Raw genomic sequence first — 18,322 nt, 5'->3', positions numbered from 1 at the left:
TTCTGTATCAGAGGTATGATGTCTCATATCCTAGTCATTGCCTGAAAACACCTACTTACTGTCTTCTTTCCTCATATTACGACTTGGTGTTAAGATTATTCAGAAACAGAAGTGCAGTTTTAAACTGCTATTTTGACCTGGCAAAATGTACCTTTTGCCAGGCCTAAACTTTCCTTTTTAATAAATCCTTAGGGCCTAAGTTAGGCCCTAAGGATTTAAAATGTAGGCTATGTTGGTTTAAGTTTACATGTCCTAGTAGTAAAAAACTCCTAAAGTAGTTATTCACTACTGGAAGGCCTGTCTCTCCCTTAGGAAATCATTAGGTTATCTTTTTGCATTTAAGAATTCATAACGTTTGTTGGGAAGCAGATAGGAATGTCATGTTTACACTCAAATGAACTGTAATTCAAGACCCTCTTTAATGGTATAGTCAAAATTTAAGTCACAGTTCTAAAACTTTCACTCTTAGAAAGTTGGCATGTTTTTGTCCTGACCATTTCATTCCTGTAGTCTGTGTTGTGGGTCACGTGACGGTATAGTTTGCAGTTAGTGTTTGTGTATTACTCCCAAAAAGTGAGACAAAGATGAGCCATCCTTCCAGGATAGTTGGGAGAAGTCTGCTCCCAGCCACAATTACATTTCAAAGGGCTACCTTCACACACACACAAAGGAACTTGACACCAGCCTATTGTCAACCAAGAACATTTGGAGCTAGGCTGGGGAAGAAAGGAGCTTGCAATATGTGGGAGTGGTCCAGGAGTTTCACCTGCTTCAAGGGCTGGCACCAGATATGAATATTGGAACTCTTGAACAGATCACTTCTGGACCTGTGGAAGACTCAGAATAAGAACTGTTATGCGGTTTGAGGATGGAAGCCGGACCAACTCCTTGAATCCAGGACCACCAGAGTGACTCCAAGAGTTAGCTGGCAGGCCTCCTATTCTGAGGTACAGGGACACAACAAGCTCCAAAGTCCTCCCTGCAACTGCCCAGCTAACCTGCTGAACTGGACAAACCTGGATGTGCAACTGGACCTGCCTCAGCCCTGCTGACCTCTGCTTGAGGGAGTCCCTGATCCTCAAGAGGTGCCTCCCCAGGTCAAGACCCTTGGCTGCCATCAGAGGGAACTCTCAATTGCCTGACTGAAGATTCCACCAAATCTAGTGTGAAGCAACGTAAACTCCTGCAAAGTCTCGCCACACAGCTAAAAGCTTAATTGAAACTGATGCCAAGTAACATGAAACTCTGCAAAGCCTTGCTGCACAGCTGCAAGCCTCATCAAAACTGATGCTGAGTGATGCGAAATCCTAAGAAACTTTGCTGCACACCTGAAAGCTTCATCAGAACCAATGCTGAGCAATGCAAAGCCCGGCACAGCAACACTACACAGCAGAAAACTTCATTGGAACCAACACAGAACAATGCAGAGTCCCACAAAGCCACACCACATAGCCCGCATCGGAACAAACACTGGACGCTGCAAGGCGCAAAGTAACGTTGAATAGATCTCTCATCAAGGACATAAGGTACAGTACTCAGAGAGAGAAACTTGGTCCTGTGCCCGGCCTGCTCGCCATCATGGTCAGCCAGAACATGTGTGTTTGTCCCAGTCCAGTGCGACCCAATAAGTCCATCCAGTGAGTACTTTCTGCTTCTTGGCGCTACTTTCATCAAAAGGTTTTAAATCCAATATCACCAGTTCCACTGATTGGAATTTTTGTCATTCTGGTATCATTTTATTTATGAAGATGTAGTTTATTATTCTAGATTGGTGTAGGATTGTTCTTATGTTGTTTTTTCACTTTATTACTGTTTGCGTGCTGCTTACAAACATTACACATTGCCTTATATGCCAAGATATCAGAGGGTTAAGTGCAGGTTAATTTAGTGACTTTTGTGGTTCACTCTGACAGGGATTGTGGTTGTTTTTGATAAGGGCTTTACTCCCCTCAGTCAAAACCCAATTTCCTACATGTTTTTTACCATCTAATGGTTTTTCTAAGTGGAAACCTAGTTACTCCATCAGAGCATTTCAGCCAATATGAAATCATAAAACTATTTTCACATTCAGGTTCTAACCAGCTAAACATACATTAAAATTATGTAATTTTCCATTTTCAAAAAATCCAATGATGACTCTGGCTAGATTTTAGTGGCTTACATAATTGCACTTCTCTGTGACTAGCAGACACTCTAAGAAAAATAATCAAAATTGAGGACCTTGCAGTTGCACCCGACTTAAGATTCTATCACTGCCTTTACTCACCTACGTCTTTTTGTTTCAGCGAACTTCTGGGCCCACCCAAAGTGAAGAATCTCACTTTGTGTATAATTCTTTTCTTGCTTCTGCCTACTTATTATGTGTGCCAAGTGAGAAGTTAACTCTTTAAAGAGCTCATTCTCTGTATGGCCCCAGCTTGATCCATGTATGTTATTTTGTCCAATCCCATTAACAGACTTAGGGCCTGCTGCCCCCCATGTCAGTGGGGATCATTGCCGTCTCTACTCTGTCAGATGAATGTCTGCCATTTTTAAAGATCTTGGGAGTGACATGTCTCCCTGCACGTGAACCCATTAATTGGCTGTCCTGCCTGGGACTGCTATGTGTGGTGTGCTGCCTCGGAAAGGGAAATCTAGAGGTAGTCACCCCTCTTCTAAAAGGGCTAGACTGACCATCATTCTGAACTGGTGACCCATGGGGAATGAGCAACAAATTCAAAGGTTTGTCTTGGCAGAGGCTCCCCCACGGCTAACTCTGAGATTTACCACCCTCTATTAAAGATGGAGGAATAATGACATTGCAGGACTGATGAACTTTGATTTTTACGGTGGTTCACACACTCCACCATTGTCTAAGTGACCTCCTTATGAAAGTATTTCAGTACCTGACTGCTGTAAATTCTCTCCCATAATCATCCTAGCAGACAAAGAAGTGGATCAACATTTTTTATGAATTAAAAAAGTAGACACAACTTCAATGTTCAGTCTTTGTTATTAATGCAGCTGTACAGTTTTAAACATGTTTAAAGCACAAGATCAACAATGCTCTTGGTTAAGCCAGTTTAAAAAAATGTTTATCAGTTGCAATGATGAATACTTTTAAACATTATGCAATGTTTATGCTTTACATTTTAAATCCATAAATAGATGTAAAAAATATTGAGGGAAATAGTATCAGCATAAAATCTCATATAGAGTACTGCCTGTAACAAACCATAATTCATGGGCCTTACTCTAATTTCTATAGGATGTTTGACTTAATTTCTATCTTACTTCCTACTCTTTCCAAGGTTTTTTTTGTATTTAATTGATACATGTTTACAACTTTCTATATATGCCATTATCTGGACCTATGTTGTTTGCCACTTAACATGCATTTTGATTGATGTTGGAACATGTCAACCAACACATATTGCAAGGTGAGCTCAGCCAAGCTTCCTAAAAAAGATTTCGAGGCCCATTAGTGTTTCTGATCTCCTTGCTTTGAGATTGATCGAAGTGAAAACTTTGCCCAAATATTCAGGGGAAGCAAGAAAACGTTTGAAGAAAAGCACAGATCCTGACAAAAATAACGAGAGAAGTTTTTGGTCACCTACCCAGTGTGTGCAGCAGAAGGTCCATAGCAGTCAAATGTATTTCCATGCTGTCATACAGTGCTGCCCTGGCCCTCAGTGGCAGGAAGAGAGGTACAAAACCCGCTGCACAGAAAGCACCTCTTCCCATTCTGCACTGGCAGAAGGCCAGCTCAGGGAAGTCAGGCCGCGAGGTGGTGTTTGAAGTCGATCCAGCAGGCGCAAAGACACTATAAAGAGTAATTCTCTGTACCCAGAATAGCAGCAGCACCGTTTCTGTGATTATAAAGGCCCCTTTTGGTCCTTTTCTAAAAAATGTGCAAACTTAGCTAAGGTTATTACATTTGGAAAGTTTGGAGTTTCTTCATGTAACAGCCTCATACGCCTGTACTCCACTTATGAGTAGAGGGGTTAGGCTGTTGTGGAAATCTGTTGTGGAAATCTGTTGTGGAAATCTGTGTATATTAAGCAAAGTGTTTATCCTTTCTTCAGTTTCTCTCGTGCCAATGAACTCTTGGTGTCCGTCAAAGTATATGGACCTGCTGTGTATTTACTGTCCGGGACAAAAGAGACCATGCTCCATCCGTCATGGAGTTTAAACCATGGCATAATATAATGTTCATTTAAAGTTAAAACTTAAAGTTGCATTGGGTGGTTTTACACTGGAATTTGTTTGGCTCAGTATAAAGCATGGTGCAATGTTCTTTGATCAGGAGAGTTTAAGAGTGTGATATTTCATGATCCCGAACAGAATTTAGACACAGCTGTCATAATGATAAATGTTAAATGATACAATTCAGAATTTTCATAAATATATGTTGAAACATAAATAACTTAAATAGCATCTTACAAGATGAGCCTAATGCATGCATGTGTTTATTGATGAAATCTTGATTCGCCAAGGACTTTTTGAGGCGTGGCTCTTATGGAGGCGTGCATTAGCTGTGCTCCCTTGCATAGGTTGAAAACGTTGCATCTTGAAAAGAAAATTCGCATCGGGTAAACAATTTTACTAGCGCTACAGACAACTTTTGAGACTACAGTTCACCTATAGCATGAGCCGAGTTCTGCTGCTGGAACTCCAGGAAAACGCTCAAACATACATCTTGCCTGCCTCTATCATAAGTATTTGATAGCGTTACATGTTCTGGGGCCCCCCTGCTTCCAAGTCTGTCACTCATAACTTACTGTGTATGAAATCGTTTATGGAAATGGTAAGTGTAGTTCCGTTTTTATTTGGCATATGTTTTATGTAAATATTTTATATGATTTGCATACGTGTAAGTCGCAAATATCGCTGATGTCACCTCAGTGCAACTGCATTATAAGGCCCTACTAAACAAATACGTTAAACATAAAGGAAGTATTCGTCATTTTCTTTCTTTCTTGCTAATGGTGACGTTTGGCAGGGTGGAGTCAGCTGAGTGGCCAGGGAAGAGCCATTCAAAACGTGTGCACACCCACTCAGCCATCACTTTTCACAGGCAGTGTGTAGTGAGGCCGAAACAACATCTCACCCGAATAATTTATTGGACAGGTATGCTAAGTCTACCTACATGTTGAATGAAAACTGTTCAAATGTCCTTACCATAACCCTGCTATTGTATTCAGTCCCTACACTATGCACACACAGGATCAGGAGTGCAAGTGTCATTTTATTTTTTCCATGAATACCATTAAAGTCTGTTTCTTTACCCTTGTCAGTACGTTTGTTACTCTGGTAAAATATGTAGTTTGGGACCAGATATAACCGTGCCGTAAATATTTAGGATGCCCGCATATTTCAGCATTGTGCAGTTTGTGATGTGCAGCTTCATAATTCTATGCGCATTTGCTGAATATCAATTGGAAAGGTTTCTCAGCGAGGATAATTAACAATGCCATATAACACAGAAGGTGTTACATTTTAATTAAGACAGAACTAAGCTAATATAATTGAAAAGATAGTGTTAGCACACTAGAACTGCTCACATGTGATAGGACGTTGGACATATTTCCTACCCTGTCTTCTAATGCCATATTGTTCCACGTCAACTTATGTAAAGGACCAGAATGCGCGTGGGAGTCAGGAATATGTTTACCTGTATTTACTCCCAATCAAAGAACTATAACTTTGCATAGCTGTGCGTTCCATCAAACCAGTCGACATACTACTGCGGATACCAGCCAGAATATACGTACGATTCCAAACTAACCAGTGCTTAATTTGTAAACAAATATGTGCCAGGGCTCTGGTCAACAGGTCATTGCAGCTTGCACCATCCATTGCCCCTAAAGGCACTGCCAATGACAGTGCCTATACAACTACTAACACTCACACTGATACAAGTGTGACAATTCGAACTATTTCAGGACCCAAAGCTATAAGAACAGCTTGAGCAGCAGGTAATAGTCATTTTTAATTTATATTAAATTACTAATTATCTGTTGTGGTGGTCATCTCTAAATTATCAAGACAGCGTCACCTGTGGCAGAGTGTCACAAGGGCTAGTGTTGGCAATTAAGTGCCGGTGCTAAGCACCGGAAACCACTGGCTCAAATTAAGCACTGAATCTAATAGCACAAGGATGATTAATAGAATCAGTGAATTCATACAAAGGAGCTGGTTTGGTCATTTTTAAAGTAAAACTGAGCATCAACCAACGATGTTGTGGTGTACTAGAGAGAGAAAGCAGTACAGGGCCACACTTATTAAATACTGCTTGCTGCTGCTGAACAAACAGCCTGCCTGCCTCTACACATAGCCTTTTCAGCACGGTGCAATGATGAGTGTGTGCTGTCTAACAATAGGATTTGTACATGAGGCATAGCCTTCCAGAATAACATCTCATGCTTAGACAAGTTCTTAATCAATCCACTCACAGGATGCTTGCTGTGGAGTGCAGCGTATGCAATGTTTATAGAGTGTTTGGGAAAATGAACACATTTCTACTTGTTAGCCCCTGCTTTTTCAAAAGCCATTATTGTTTGACTCAAATCCCTGCCTGACTAGCTTAGAAGATGGGCTTTGCATCATGACTAAGGGTGCTTTAACGGATCCGCTTAAGTTACATTCAAGTAACTCACTTTTCATACAAATTGGTGCAAAGCAGAGCAAAGCGCTACTTGAACTCAGCTTTCTTGCGTAAATTACTTTCTGCACTGGAAAGTAAATAACTGTGCACGTTAGTGCGTGAATTTTAAATGGCAAAAACCCTTAATAAATCTAGCCCAAAATTCCTCTCATAATTCACTTTGCTTATCTGCGAACAACAATTTGATGTTCACAAATTTAATTGGCCATTAATAGAGGTTAAAATTATTAGAAGAGGAAAAGCAACATAAATCATATTGATAGTGAAATATCCTAGTAGAAGGAAATAGTTTAATAATGTAGCATAACGGTGACACAATGTGATACTTCATTAGAATAGTAGCAAATAATATTGTTTTGTATGGGACAATTAGATATACAATAAGCCTTTCTCAGCTTTCCTTAGACTTTGCTATAATAATCATTCTCTTGGGTACCTTGACTACCATCTTCTGCGAATAGACAAAGCAAAAATGTATAATTTTTCGGCAATCTCTAATTACTCAACCTGCTGTCTTGCTAACAATGTCTGACTTGACTAATGATTTGGTTATTCCTTTCTGTACGCAATGAAATAAATCTATTTACTAGTCATTTGACCAAGGTCTATCTAAATTATCTCTGGGGTCTTCAGCGATCTATCAACCATCCTCCTCTAAGACGTATTAATCACACTGTGCGTCGTCTCTTTCCTACCTGAGATATTCAATCAGGCACTCCCCACAATCACAAATCTTCACACTCCAGCCACAAGAAATGAGCCACGAAATGTACGTCCAAACATAAGAATGACAACGAAATTGACTAACTTAAGAAGGTCTGCCACATTTTCCCAGCTTAAACAACTCAGCTCACAACAGAACAGACATAACAAATGCAGTCTCACACCTCTGCGCAAAACTATCACTAAAGAGAATGATCCAATCCTGCCCTTCCTCAACCTTTGCTCCAATGCTTAAAGTCCACTTTTACCTATGAATGTTACGTACCGCCCTCAAAAATCAACAGCTGTTAGCGAATATTTTATAAACAAGTCTCAAATGATCACATAAATCATCCATTATGATCATCAGCAAATTTCCCTCCTTAGTATTGAACCTTACCATCAAAATTCTAAAATGGTCAATCTTTACCACCAGTGAAATCCAACGTGAATCCAGCAAAACCAACTAGCAATGCATCACTCACTTCTAATTCCATGGCAAAATGTCACAATGGAATGTCACAGCTTATAGGTCATTGTACAGTTACGCAATTCCATAATACCAATTACACTTCAAGTATTTGTGAAACACCAAGTCAGGGTGTTTTCAATTAGTTCATAATGCCTCCAAAACTTGGATCGTGGAAGAATCTATTCCTAACTGTTTCCCCACTTCCATTTCCAACTGCATTAAATTACCCGAGTAGATTCCACAAAATCGTTTCTGCTGTGGAGTGGAGTTCCCAATGAGTTATTGTGTGTCGACGAGGGATTTGCATTGGATCAGTTTGAAATGGTGGCCCTTCCCTATGAAATGTTTGCTGCTAGTATGTGTGAATTATGCTTGTACTACTCCTGGGTTACTCCTGAATTCCATGAGTAAACAAGGAATAATCCAAGCTTGAGTAATATTTGTTCCTGAAATTCAGTGGTAAATCAGAGTCCTACAGGTGTAAGTCACATCACAATCTTAGTGAATCAGGCCCTATGTTTGTATTATAATAAAGTAGTAACAAGCTCAAAGATGCAACATGATTATTTCTCTTTTGCAATGTTGTATGGCTCTGACAACCTTCAGGTTTTAAATAAAAACCTGGCTCATCCGTCAATGGTGTGCTATTGGTATGCATACTACTTGAAATCCGACAGTCAGATGGCTGCAGGAATCATGTCCAAAACGCCGCTTCAAGATTTAAACTCTACAGATGCAAAATGAAAGGAAACACTGCAGAAGGGTGCCTGTGGAAATGCATGCGCATAGTGAACAGTAAAATCTAGGACACATTTTTGAAAAAGAATGAATAACGAAAACAGGAAATTCTTGTCTTATGTAGACATTTTGCAGCTGAAGGCATGTCCTCCCATAGCTAATCACTGGTGTGGAGTAAGGAGACAGTAAATCAAGTTATTGTTATTAGATGTAGTCCCCTCAGTTATAGAACTGGAGAACAACCAGCCTAAGGCAAAATGGCGGTACACATGGTAGACAGTCACAGGGACACAACACAATAATATAGTGGTTCTTCAAAACCTCACCTTCTCGAGCTCATAATGCTGAATGCTGTTGGTCCCAACATCAGGGTCGTTAGCAGAAGGGACTGAATAGCGGGAATTGATGGCTGTGTTCTCAGGGATAGAGATGTTGATGACAGTCGAGGGGAAAAGAGGAGCATTGTCATTAATGTCTTCAATCAGGAAGCGGATCTTGACGAGTCGGAATATTTCATCTGGCAAAACTGCTACTTCCACCTCATAAAAGCACTGGTTTTCTGTGAAGATGCCAGAGCACAGCTTCTCTCTGTCTATTCGGTTTGCTGTGGTAAATATCTCACCAGTGTTCTTCTCTACTCGTATTAGAGGAACATCCTCAGTTTTATAAACCAGTTTAAACTCAAGTGGTGCTGAGAGGGGCACATCTGGATCTAGGGTCAGGTCGAGGTCCTTCAGCAAGTTTCCAATCAAGACATTTATTGGTAGTTCTTCCCGCACAATATAATTCTTCTCCTGGGCACCAGACTGAAATACTATGCAGGCCAACAACACGGCCAAAATGTATGTTCCAGACAGCAAGTCCATCTCCAGAATGACTAATGAGTCCTTGTAAAGAGCGGCAGATTGAGGGCTGCAAAATAAAGAAAATACATATTTTTACTAAGGGGTGTTATAAGATATGATAAAGTAAAAGTGACCATTTCTGTGAATATCAAACAAAATTCTTGGATCTTTTATTTGGCAACCTCAACATGTTTCAAAATTTTACTTTTGTAACTTCATTGCCTCAGATTATACATTTTAGATACAATTCGGGGCCACATCTGCCTCAACAAGTCCATCAACGATGCCTCATACAAACGTTTGCCATGGAATTGCCAGCCTGCATGTTCAAATAATAGTTTTAAATTGAGGAGCATTTGAACAAAATAGTAAGTTGAACTGAGTGTATGTGAAATTTCGGACAAAAAATGTGTAAAAAGTAGGTCATTAAATAACTTTGACAACCCATTAATTCAAGGTCATTTTTAATGCTGCAGGATATCATAATGTATTTTCGGAAGCTATGAAATAGTTGTATTTGATGTAGATCTGCGACTCCGCATATATATAAAACATCTTGTACACATTAAGCACTCTACAGAGTATGTAAATTTAGAAGAAAGACTATTTGCATGGTTTAACATAATACACGCATTCTGTGAGATATGGACATGCAAAAACAATTGACGTTTATCAGACTACACGTATGGAATAGCGCTCTGTAATGACCCCGATGTGGCAGGCGCAAAGGGATACGCTCATTTAATGCATACATTTTTATCCTTGAGTAGCCTGTCCGAGAAGCTTTGTGCATAAGCCATCTACCTGCTCACATATAAGACAATTAGATACTTGACTCATTTTGATCGAGATCTGACCCATAATGGTGCAAAGTTGCATTATACATATTAAGGCGCATTGCTAATTTACCAAGGCAAGTGGTTTAGATTTCTGTGAATTTTTAAATGCAAAAGTGCATTACCCTTTTTTAATCAAAGCAAGGAAAGCTATCTTTTGCCACCACACACGCATACACTGCGATTTTTTTCAGTTTTCCACAAACGTTCTGAGACAGATAACACCAACTTAGTTCACGGGAACTTTTTTTAAGCAAACATAGAATTTCAAAACAAAACTGTGCCAAACTAACACAACTGTCAGATACAGAAAACACATTCTTCTGAATTACTTTGAAATGATCATTCAATATTAATATAAAAGTGCACTCAATATTCTCCTATCAACTTCGAAATATTCTGATGAATGAGCAGATAACATACATCTTTTCGAATATTTTCTGTTCGTGTTTCGATTGTAGTGAAAATTATTTTTTGTTAACCACCTGGGCTTCAAACTTAAGCTGGAGTTTAAGTACAACATACCGCAGGATGCTTCCATCAAGAAAGAGGCGGTGTATTGGCTTCATGTCAGGGCTTGAATTTCACTAAACAGGCTTTTCAGCATCCAGACTTTAAAAGCAATCAAAGCTCATATTGCAGAATAATAATGGAAACTACCTCGCAAAATACAGGGTTCATTTTGCTTCTTACTACACGAGTTCACTTCTTCAATCCATTCGTTTTATCAGTATATCAGCATCCCAGTTGGTCACAATTAGTCATCCAGCTTGGAATTAAAACAAGCTGCCAATTCCCTGCCAAATCCACGCTGACTACATTTTTAACTGATGCCAGACCCTCCCACAGTTAATTCACTGGAGTACGGCGTGATCAAGATCTCTGAAGTCCACATTTAGGAAGTTAATAGGATTGATATATTGATACCGAAGCATCAGAACAGAATTCTGAAAGGGGATGCTGAATGATTTATTTCGTGATATTATTGATTCACCCTGACCAGGTGCAATTTTACTTGCAGCATTTGTCTGTTTCAAAAATGGGTATTTAGAATAAAACTACGGCTACAAAAGACTCAAGGAGGTTCTTATTAGTCACTGACCAGCCCTTGGGTCTTAGCAAGGATAGGCTAAAAATCCCAGAAACTGTTAGAGTTGTAGACTATTGACTTGAAATCCGACTGTCAGATGACTGCAGGAATCATGTCCAAGATTTTAATTCTACACTAAAATGAAAGGAAACACACTGCAGAAGGGTGCCTGTGGAAATGCGCACTCATAGTGAACAGTTCAATCTAGGGCATATTTTGGAAAAAGAATGAATAACGAAAACAGGAAATTTTTGTCTTACGCAAATATTTCATAGCTGAAGATATGTCCACCCATAGCTTATCAGTGGTGTGGAGTAAGGAGACAGTAAATCAAGTTATTGTTATTTGATGTAGTCCCCTCAGTTATGGAACTGGAGAACATAGCAATGATAGGCTAAAAATCCCAGAAACTGTTAAAGTTGTAGACTATTGACTATTATTGTAATGACAAATAACCCCCTCCCCCCACCAGGGACAGCTCCATCGCTTAGGCAGAGGAACGTCGCCCCACTACTTTTACAGCAGAGCAGCAAAAACAAAATGATAATAACTTCATTAGTATCATTTACATTTTTGTAGCTACGGGGTTAGGTTAGGGTGGGGCGGGGCAGGGCTGATGGCACAGAGGGCGGAGTGGTTTGCACACTCCCTAAGTGCACATGACTGTTTGGCCGTCCCTCTTGGGTTAACCAAACAGTCATGCAACCTTTGCATGTTCCCCACCAGGCTGCTTTACACAGCCTGGTGAGGAACATGCAAAGTCTCACTGTCTCTGTCAGAGCACCAAACCACAGCACTCAAACCAATCACAACTCTGCATTGCGGCATTGTGATTGGCTCAGGGGAGACCAGGAGCCGGGTGCTTCCTGCTGCTGGGACTGCAGGAAGAAGGAAGCTGAACAAGACGGAGGAGAGGCAGCGGCCGGCAAAAAGGTGCGTGGCATTTTGATTTCATTCTTTTTTTTCTATCCCCGCCCCTCTACCGCCATACCCTGCCAGCTGCTACTGCATTTTACCCATCTGCTATCATTCTCCTCTACAGTGCTTTAAGTCAACTGAGAAGGAAGGATTAGAATGCGAACCAATAAAATAATGAACTTCTACTTTCTAAGCATATGGACTGGCTGAGAGAATTTCATCATTCCGTAAAAGATGGTAAGAGGTTAAAATTCAACAACCTGTGCTGTTATTCATCGACCCTCATATTTAACTAATTTCCCACCACATACACATCCAGTTAAGAACTCATTGTTGATTTCGTTTTACTAATGCCCAACAATAGATTGAATGCTAAGTTACTTGTTGGCTTTAGGACTCTGGCCAATTTACCACTGCTAATCAGTGCTTAAGAGCATGTGCTTTCTCCGTTAAACATGGTATGATTGGTTTACACTTGTTTGGCATATTTAATTTACATGAAAGTCCCTTGTACAGTGGTATCTCATATACCCAGAGCCTGTAAATTGAATGCTACTAGTGGGCCTGCAGCGCTGCTTGCGCCACCCACAGAAGTAGCCTTTCAAACCTGTCTCAGGCCTGCCACTGCAGGGCCTACATGGACAGTTTACTGCCACCATGACTTGGATTGTAAACTAATTGTGAAGCCTTAAATTCTCCTTTTATAGGTCACTCCTAAGGTAGGCCCTACATAGCCCTATGGGCAGGGTGCTCTGTAAGTAAAAGATAGGACATTTGCCTTTATTTTGTGCCATGTCCAGGTAGTGACAAACAGCCTATTTGGTTTCTCATTTCTGTGAAGCCTGCTCCTTCCATAGGCTAATATTGGGCATCCCCAATGTTTGAGTGGAAATCCTTGATCTGAAAGGAGTAGCTCTGCCATTTTTGGAATGTTTAGAATGGTAGTGAGAAATCATGCTTACTTGTGTAGGTGGATTTTTGATTACAAATTTAGAAATGCCCCTTTTAGAAAGTGGGAATTTCTTTGTGCTTAGGACTCTGTGCTTTGAAGCCTCACTCTAACCCACATCTAGTGTAGAGTGACAGCTGGGCTTGTGCATACTTTCCAGACAGCCATCACACACAGGAAGGGTTGGGTGTAATAGGGTTGCATCTGTATTCTTCTGCATACTCAATTGTCTTCCTGGGCTGGGGGAGTTGGAGGTGTGGCACACTTACATTTGTAAAGGCTGGGCCCTGCCCTCACACAAGGGCCTTATTTATCCCCTCCTGATGTCTCGAGCGAGAGCTGGGATTTAATGTGGATGTTGTTCACTTCTAAAAATGTTCGAAGTCACCTCATACATCAAAGCATTTTGACTATAAGTACAGGGGCTCTGATCCCACATTTGTAGAGCACTTTTGGAACTGGGACTGAACCTCTGTCAGAAGGGTTGCTTCTTTCCACAAAGGACTCTTCTGGACTGTTCTTCTGTTGTTGCCCTGCAGCCTGCTAAGTGCTGGGTGGCCTAAAGGACTTACTGGATTGCTTTTCTGCTGCCAGCTGCTCCCTGACTTTGTTCTGCCCAGGCACTCTGGTGCTGTCAGAAAAGATCAACATTTTGGCCCGATGTTTTTGTTTGGCTGGTCTGCCTGCATACTGCTGTCTGCCTGGTGCTCCTCCTCAGTGTCCTGCTTGGACTGATGGCTTCCCCAGGATTGGTCGTGGGATTCTGAGTCCGGCCCTAGCAGTCATTTCTCAAAGAGCGCATGGTGAGCCTTTAGTCGTAGCATAGCTTTTCACCCAGCACATTGTGCGGGTTGTGGCCTCTTTGTTGTTCACCACCAAGGTGGAGTGAGCATTGCTCCATGTCCCGCAAAATGCGTGACAGAGTGCTATCACCATTGAAAACAAAGAGGCACCAAAGCATGGGTGAAGCAATTCCCACCCCTCTAAACCTGATAGTAGTGTGCATTTTTGTGTGGGTGACCACCCCAGCAAGAGAAATGCAACATGCGGGCTTAGGGATGGTGTGCCATTCCCAGACACTCTCCGTGCACCAAACCTTCTTGCCACCCATCGGAATCCCACCTACCAAGGCCACCTCTTCCACAAAAAACACTGAGAGCAGGGCTCACATTTCAGAGGGTTAAAGGTATAACCGGCGGGGAGCGTTATCGGCTCCTGGAGACCCTTGTGCAGGCCAGAAGTCCACCAAGGCTGCCCCCAAACAGTGGGAAGACATCCCAGCATGGTCCACCTGTCTCCTGGCCCTGCTTTGGAGGTGTAGCAGTCTACTGGGCCCACTTTGGAAGTATGGCAGCCAGCGACGGCCCGTATAGGGCGTGTTACCGGGGCGGTGATGTGGGGCAGAGGAGGGGCAGGGTTGGGGGTTGCAAAAGGCGGCATATGGCCGATTGCAGGTAAGTTACAAAAAAAATTAAGAAAACAAATTTTGTTGCGCGCGCTGCATCGCATTTGGCGATGCTACGCGCGCAACGAAATTGTCACTTTTAGAACGTGGACGTCCCTCTGCTCTTACTCCTGTGTGGGCCTTGTAGCCTGTCTCCAATACACATCTGGGATGGGTGACAGCCACACCTTGTACATTCCATCTAGACAGCCACAAACACGGGAAGGGTGGGTTTGACAGAGAACTCATCTGCATTTATCTACATTTTGATAGCTCTTTGAGGGCAGAAAGAGGGAGGGGTTTCTGACACTTACACCTGAATAGGCAATATACTGTTTCCCATAAAGGGCTGATTGCCCCCTACTGATAGTCTGGAGTCGGGCTGGGTTGAAAGGGGGACTTGTGCACTTTAGGGGCTTGCTTCGAAGTCACCCCCACTTCAAAGGCACCGCTGGGTATAAGTACTGGGGCTCTGACCCTACCAACACAATACACTACTGGAAATTTGAAGAATTCTGCCAGGAATAAAGACTGCTGTGGTACAAGGATTACCACTCTGTCTGACTGACTGTTCATTGCTGATCTGCCCTGCTACCTGATGATGTCTGCCCTGCTGAGGACAAAGACTGGACCTATCTCACATGAACCCAGAGTGACACCAAGGGCTTCCTGGCTTGTCCCCTGTTTTGAAGTCTCAGGGCCATCAAATACTTTCTGTAACCCTGCTGCTGCTGGACTCCGCCATCTGTGAGTCCTCCCTTGCATGAGGTCCCAATCCAGTCCAGGGCCTCAGAAGCGAGTTCTGTAGCTGTTCTTGCTTCTAAATCGACACATTGATGATTTTACGCTGATTGGAACCGAAGCATTGCCCTTCGACACCGACGCTGAAGCTGACCGACAACATCACCTCGATGGCCTGCATGGATAGACGTTGACGGACAGTGTGGCTTAACATCGACACAGAGCCTGCAACGTAAAGGGGTTTAACACTAAAGCTTTCATCGACTGCGCTGGTCGGCGCTGATGTTTCACATCCATCCACGAGATTGAAGATATGCATTGAGCCTTTGACGTCAGCACTTTCTCCATCCAAGATACTTTGTCAGCAGGACCTGTCTGAGTCCTGCAGCCTCCCTGAACTATGGATTTACCCTGGTATGGCGTGATCTTAACTAACCTCCTTGGCGCTATTGACTTCTAAGCACTACTTTTTGATTTATTCTTTAACAATTCATAACTCCAGTTCTACTCATTGGAAGATTGTTGTTTAGGTCTTGTTTTATTAATGAACGTATTCTCTATTATTCTAAACCTGTGTGAAGTATGTTTGTGGTATTTTCATTGTGTTACTGTATGCATGTTGCACAAATACTTTACACATTGCCTCTTTAGATGTCAGACTGCTCTATGTTAAACTACCATTGGGTTTGCATAGGTTATGTTTTAGTGTGTATCTAGCTTACCATGACTAGGATGGTGGTCCCTACTTGGACAGGGTGCATACCTCTGCCAACTAGAGACCCAATTCATAACAAGATTGTATGACATATTCAAGTCACTAGTATCTATTTTCTACCCAAACATAATTAATTTCCTCTAGATGCCAATTCTATTCAAGTGATAAAAACCGCATTTACACACATTGTTTTTGCTCTTTGGAAAAGAAGTGCTCCACAAAAACTAAAGATTGTTGTTGTTCACTCCCATTTTGAGAATAGTATTTCACCAAAATAAAAACAGAGCCATCACCTGGCTTGTTTATAATGTGCCTCTTTTTGTGAAAGTCATGCAACAATTACTTTTAGATCAGCTGCAAGAATACATAGATCAAGCCGGGGTTTTCAAATTTTATCATAGGTCCTATTAGGGTAGGTTCCAGATCTTTTTCAAGACTTCTGAAACTGCAGACACCATGTTGAAGTGTCAAATGTGAAAGCACATCTTTCACACTAACTTAGGCGCTAGACAGTCTCTCTGTGATGAAAACCTTGCCTCTTCAACTCTTCAGGGTAGAACGGACAGTCAGCCAAACTCTGGGGAGCTGGTGTGAAGGTTGAGACTTACTACTAATAGATTGTGCACTATGTAAGTCTTAAATAATATTACTGTATAATAAGTTATCACAATGAAAATATGAAGTTCAACCAGAGTAAAAAACAACACTTACATTTAGAACACCTTTATTAATAAACCAGTATGTACTCAGTCCAAAAGCAAAGTGAACTTCAAGAAATCAAGAAACACAATGAATATTTAGATGCAAAATTACATAGCCATGGTATACCCAAAGCATACTGCTTGTTATCCTTGTGCTGTTTTGAATCCAGAGATTATAACTCTAACTGTATTGCTCACAATATCTACTCCATCTTTGTGCCTTTTGAGAGAACAGCACAGTTATTAACATGAAAATGTTATATGAACAAACATTTATTACAATCAGTACATTAGTATTTTAATGTGAATACATGTTGTTGCTGGTTCATAGTCATTGCTGATACTAAGGCCCTAATATGCCGGACATAGTTTCGGAGTGGGAACCGACCGACTATAAGTCGGTAAGTCCAAAAACCACATCATGATGTGACTGCACATGGGCCCCACAAGTCGCATTCTGACAGGTTTTTCATGTCGGAAAGCCTGTCCAAAACCGACATCATAATCTCGACGGCGGAAACGCATCCATAGGCATTATGCTGCAGTTTCCGGTTGGCCGACAGGCTCATTGAGCCCATCAGAAGCCAGCTGTAATAACCGGCCAGTTTGACTTCCAACTGCCTACATTGTTTTTAGGCAGTCAGAAGTCAAACCAGAGATGTCGATTGGAAAGCCTTTAGCCAGTGGTTGGAAGCTTCCGACCGACATCCAAATAAGGCCCCTAGTGTTTTTACTATTTTTTGTACTGAAACGTTTCTTAAAGTTTGTTATCAATTCGGAAAATATTAAAGTATTGTTCTTTTAACTACATAACAGTTCAAAATACCAATTGTGGATAGGCAATAGTGTTATTTCAATCTTAATTTATCTCCAACAGAAATATGACAATAAATAACATTTCACTGACATTTTACAAATGTTTGTATTGTATATGAATACTAAAACTACATGTTGGTTATTGGTTCTTGAAAGCTATTGGACATATCCTATTTCATTAATTACACAGTGTGACTGTACCCAGCTGTACTCACAACTCCTCCACATACCTTGAGCTTTCATTCAGCTGGTCCACCATTTCTCAGAATTTACAATTAAGGCTAAAAACAGTAACAACTGTCTGCTTACTACGACTTAATATTGGCTACGGTAATCTCAACATTTTAAAAGGGTACTAATGTACAGTATGTGATGTGAGGTGCGGGATATATCATTGGAGAACTGGTTGTTATTTAAGTCATTGGATCCTAAGTCAAAGAACAGAGAGTACAACAAGTGTGAAATTCAATCATCTCACAATTGTGCCCACCCCACAAGCAACTAAGGGCCTGATTCTGAGGTTGGTGGACAGGGTTACTATGTCACAAAGGTGACGGCTATCCTGTCCACCAAATTACACTTCCATGATATAGTATGGAACTTGCATTATGACGGATAGAATATTGGTGAAGTTTGTGACATAGTATCCCATCCACCAAGATCCAAATCAGACCCTAAGTTACCAGAGCATGCTCTTCGTGGTCTTGTT

General features: G+C 41.3%; 1 protein-coding gene across 3 annotated transcripts in view; it reads right to left on the bottom strand.

The window, feature by feature from the left end:
• The window catches only part of LOC146829115 (protocadherin-11 X-linked-like), an 829,463-nt gene that overhangs the window by 585,766 nt on the left and 225,375 nt on the right, over positions 1 to 18,322 (bottom strand). For all 3 annotated transcript variants that reach the window (XM_085607746.1, XM_085607744.1, XM_085607745.1), the window contains exon 2: positions 8,885 to 9,470. In XM_085607746.1, the coding sequence (XP_085463872.1) occupies positions 8,885 to 9,424 (540 nt within the window). In that variant the 5' untranslated portion in view covers positions 9,425 to 9,470. The remainder of the gene's footprint in view (positions 1 to 8,884; positions 9,471 to 18,322) is intronic.

This window comes from Triturus cristatus, chromosome 5_2 (assembly GCF_964204655.1).
Source record: "Triturus cristatus chromosome 5_2, aTriCri1.1, whole genome shotgun sequence".
Classification (NCBI taxonomy): Eukaryota; Metazoa; Chordata; class Amphibia; order Caudata; family Salamandridae; genus Triturus; species Triturus cristatus.
The sequence above is the reverse complement of the archived record's forward strand: the minus strand, read 5'-3'. Positions and strand labels throughout refer to the sequence as shown.